The following is a 4700-nucleotide window of genomic DNA, read 5'->3' as shown; positions in this document are numbered from 1 at the left end:
TGTAGCATGTTCGTTTCATTGTGGTAATCTTTTGCAAAGAAAACGATCTGGCCGGATTTACCTTCTAGAACAGCAAGGGTCACAACAGAAAAACATCAGATGTGGGCGTAGAGAAAGGGCTGATGCGGATCAATGCAATGAAAAGGTCCAATGCATTATTTCTGTATGTACACTAATAAGATTAGCAGTAAGGAGGAGCGTTTTGCGTCGGTCAAAAATTAGAATCACAAAAAAAAAATCATTGTCATTTATATATATGTAAAATGCAATTTATTAGCCTGTAATGGGCATGGTCATGTTGTCTGTTGTCCTAATGCAGGTTTGCCCAGTGTCTGGAGTTCTTATTCTATTTGTTTGTCAATAGCCTCCCGCAGAGCCAGGCTTCCTATGATGTATGGGTGTACAAAGAGGGTTGATTCAGACCATCGCAACGAAAGGATCGAGCGCGTCGTTTTTAAAGTATGATATTGATGAATTCTGGAGTCCAGAATATTAAAAAATACATGGTCATTGCAATAATGAGTCGCAAGGAGGACCGCTTACTGTCAGTCCCCTGACTCGGTGGCTCTCTCGCAAGCTGACAACGGGCTATCATGTGTAGTTTAATGTTTAGTAATAGCATCAGAATTACTGCAAATACCTGAATCCCGAATGTGCTTATTGCATTATAAATTATAGCCACCTGCAACGGGACCAGATTAATAATCAGTAATACTAAATAATTATAAATCCATATAAACGTACAGAGTCCAATAACAACTCTTTGGCTGATCTGTCAGGCGTAGAAGAAGGGTCGTGACACTTCAACATATAGCGATCTATCTGTGCAGTTAGATTTGTGATGAAGTTTACTCCCAGTAAGGTAGGTATTTAAGTAAGTCCAGTTATTTTGCGCGGTACTTTAACATCGAAACGCCCCATTTAGTACTAGCCCCCAAAGGATAGAGTGTCGCTAATGCTGGTGCTCAACATGCTGCTTGAGGACAAACCTTAGGTAGCTAAAGTGATTTTGTAGACGCACATATCGTGTTTATGCCAGGGATTTAAACGAACCGGGCTCTTACCAAGTATTCATGCAGTCTTAGTTGGACTGGCACGCCGGAATTTCTGCTTTGTGCTCGGTTCTGCCACGATAGACCTCTTGCCACCTTCATAGTACATATGTGTTGGTTTTGAAAATTAATGGATGGTGACGGTAGTGGTAAAGTCTGAACCTGTAATTTTTATGGTCCAAAGATTTAACCACTATGGGCACAGTGCTTTTTGTAGTTTCAGAGTAAAGCAGTTAAGAGCTGGATGAGTTCATTTTGTCGTAATTTACTGCCACAGCCTTAGTTATTAGTTTGATTTTTTTTTTTTTTTGCGTATTCTGTTTTGCCTGGTGAGAGTTGTGTAGCCAGAGTGACTGTGTCCACCACTCTAGTGTGGCATTTCTTTCTAACCATGTTGTCACCGAACAGCACTCAAACTTTGCTTCACTTGAAGCTGGAACTTTGTCGGTTGGCATTGTACCTTTTCCCCTATAGGGTCTGCCACCTCTTCGTAAAGTAACTGACGATTGTCATTACAGTCAGCCTGTCATTCACGGATACATTTTTATGTTTTATTTGTCTCTTAAGTTTACCTGACTTCTCAACTGCAGTCATTACTGGAGGATTTAAAATCCCGTATCATATTGTTTAGATTGTCCAATAACTTCTGAACATGTTTCCAGTTAAAGATACTTTACTCAAATAACTCTATAGGAAGTCTTTAGTGTGCTTGCTCTGATTTATCTATCTGTCCAAATTATCTCAAAAGAGAGATTTGGATTTTGAAGACGGCTCTGTAATGAAGTAGACCCCATAAAGCGCTGGTGCTTATCTCACTCTTGATGGTGGCTGGAAACTCTTCAGGCCCCTGTAACTCTAAATGGTTCATAAAATGGAGTGATGGATAGACGTGCACAGAACAACAAACTGCAAGGACCATCAATATGTTTTAAATGATATTTTATTATACAAGGTCTAATAGATAATAATAAAGCAAAAGACAAGAGAGTGATGTACACATTGCTAAATTTATAAAGTTTTCAATAAAGTTCTGATTGCATGAGTTGGTGCCTTCAAGCATTTAGGCATTATTTGGTGTTATAAAGTGAGATAAGTGATTCATAATGAAGGAGGAATTTTATAGACTATTAAACCTACATGTACGAAGTTTTTGAAAATTGAGCTCATTTAACAAAAGCATGCTTTTATATAAAACATGGTATGTTTATTTCTATGTATGTATATACTGGATCACAACCAATTACACACGAGAAGCTATACAGTATGTTTCATCCTTATTCAGTCCATTGTCCACAACTGTAAACAAATTAATTGAGCAGTTTCAAATTTGTTGGCACACTCTAACTATTAACAGGTTCGGTTAAATGGTAAAGATCTCATTTAGGTGGGCGTAATGACCGTGAGTGTCTTCTGCGACAGATAGCATCACGTCTGAGGTTGGCTGCTAACTTGAGGTCCACTTTGCCAGGACACGCTTCCGCTTACTTTAACCCTGTATTGGAGAAAGCGGGTTAATAAAAACAATGAATGGAAGTTTGAATACAAATGTAAAAGTGGGTCAACAGTTGTTCTGCAGCATGATGGAGGAAAATACATAATATAAACAATAAATTAATAGTTTTGTTGCTCCTTTACTCCAAAGACCCCATCATAAACCACTATAAACATTTGTTTATGGGTCAAGAACACCGTAACTTTTCATCACATATTTAAGAAAGAACTGAATGCATACTGTAGGACTGAACATTTTTAATTCCAAAAATCTAAATGTGCTATACACTCTAAGCGTGCTTGAATGGTCCTTCGGAACAATACCATAGGGGAACCATATACAGAACTTTATTTATTTAGATATATTCAATAAATCAGATGGTAACAGAGTTGTAAAATTTCAATGAATTCATGATTATAAAAGGACTCACTTGCTACGTAACAGGTTAAGTGCACGTTTTTAAAATCTTAAATGCACATTTTGGTAGGTTTTCTCTGGTCACTCTCCGTTTCTCGTATTGTGTATTCCAAGATATTACATGGTGTTTAGCGGTGCTATAATATTTACTGTTCGAGTGAATATTGAATTGTGGGTACTAAATGAGCCCTGTTAACAGACAGATGTTTCGTCCAGCACTGGTTCCTGCCTTGGTATTTATTCTTTAACTTTCCAGCGTCAGAAAACTGGATTGTTTAGCAGTTAAACTTTTTTTTTAACCAAGGTGCGTAATTTAAATACTACTGTGTATTATCATGTACTAACACTTGCGTCCACTGATGCTAACCACCGGAGCACGTGACGATAACATGGCTTGAACTGGCTCAATAATGGGCGAATTAACTTTTAAGTACTCGCTGGTGATCGCTTCGTTATAGTAGCCTAATGTTGTTGCTGCAGTTCAAAGTAAATTGTGAATCTGGTTTTACCTTTTTGCTGCGCAGCAAGCGTCACGGCGCAGGAACTTCAGAATTGCCTTCCGCAGAGCCACGCTCCCTATGATGTACAGTGACGGCGTAGACAAAGGATTCATGCGGATCAATACAACAAAAGGATCCGTTGCACTATTTTTGAATCTGTATCCGTAAGACGTTAGTCCACATAAGGAGACGTTAATGAATTCCGGAGTCCAAAATGCGAGGAAGAACATGGTCACTGCTATGATCAGCAATAAGGAGGCGCGTTTACCGTCGGTCTCAGGACTTGCTGGCTCTCTCTTCAGTTGATAGCATACAATTCGATAGAGTTTAATGTTTAGTCCTAGCATTATAATCACCGCAAGGATCTGGACACCTAAAGTATTTACTGCATTATAAACCGCAGCTACCTGCCAAGGCACCACATTCATCAGAAGTACTGTTAAATAATTGAAAGTCCATATAAAAATACAAATTACAATAACAGCTCTTAAAGTTACTTGTCGGGCATAGAAGAATGGATAGGACACGGCAACATACCGGTCAATCTGTGCAGTGAGAATTGTTATAAAGTTCACGCCGAGTAATGTAGGCAATACAAAGTACGTCCCGTTTCTCTGTGGGTAGGATTCTTTGACATCGAAAAGTCCACCGTAGTATAATCCAAAGCCAGACAGTGTGTCGCTGATGCTGGTGCTCAACATGAAGATAAACCGATTTTCAGTTCGGAGAGACTTGGAGCCAATTATAGCTACAACCACAGCACCGGCTACTAAAACCGTGCAAGTAGCCAGCAGAACGTGAAAGGCAACGATGAAGTAGTCAATGATGTTATCAAAATTAACAGCAAGAGGCACGGTCATGCTGTCAATTGTCTCCGAGGTGGAAAGATATCTAATGTTTAGATATTCCTGCATATAAACTCATGAAGTGACGTGCAGAGGCCCATTGAGATTTATTAAAACGGCATTTCTGTGTAATTGTCAGATTTATTCTCTCTGTGGCAAGCAACATGAGCTATCTTTGTGCGCGGGATTAGTCAAGAATAAACTGATGAAATCTTCACCCCCCGTGTACAAAATGTACTGTGCAGCTAATCGACCATTCAAATTACTAATTGTTATAAAATCAGTATTAAAAGAAAACATTGTAAGACATTTATTCAGTCCATTTAGTTGCCAGTTTTCAGAAGACCTATAACAGGAAACCTCAATACTTAACATCACTCAATTCCAATTGCAT

At 38.8% G+C, this 4700-nt stretch overlaps 1 protein-coding gene across 1 annotated transcript; it reads right to left on the bottom strand.

Moving 5' to 3' along the window:
* Window positions 1-3466: 3466 nt before the first annotated feature.
* LOC120540478 (G-protein coupled receptor 183-like) lies at window positions 3467-4321 on the bottom strand. The gene has a single exon (XM_039771316.1). It carries the CDS (start codon window positions 4319-4321, stop codon window positions 3467-3469), a length of 855 nt encoding a protein of 284 aa, XP_039627250.1.
* Between the last annotated feature and the right edge of the window lie 379 nt (window positions 4322-4700).

The sequence above is a fragment of the Polypterus senegalus genome, chromosome 12 (assembly GCF_016835505.1).
Source record: "Polypterus senegalus isolate Bchr_013 chromosome 12, ASM1683550v1, whole genome shotgun sequence".
Lineage (NCBI taxonomy): Eukaryota > Metazoa > Chordata > Cladistia > Polypteriformes > Polypteridae > Polypterus > Polypterus senegalus.
This window is presented reverse-complemented; position numbering and strand designations above follow the sequence as displayed.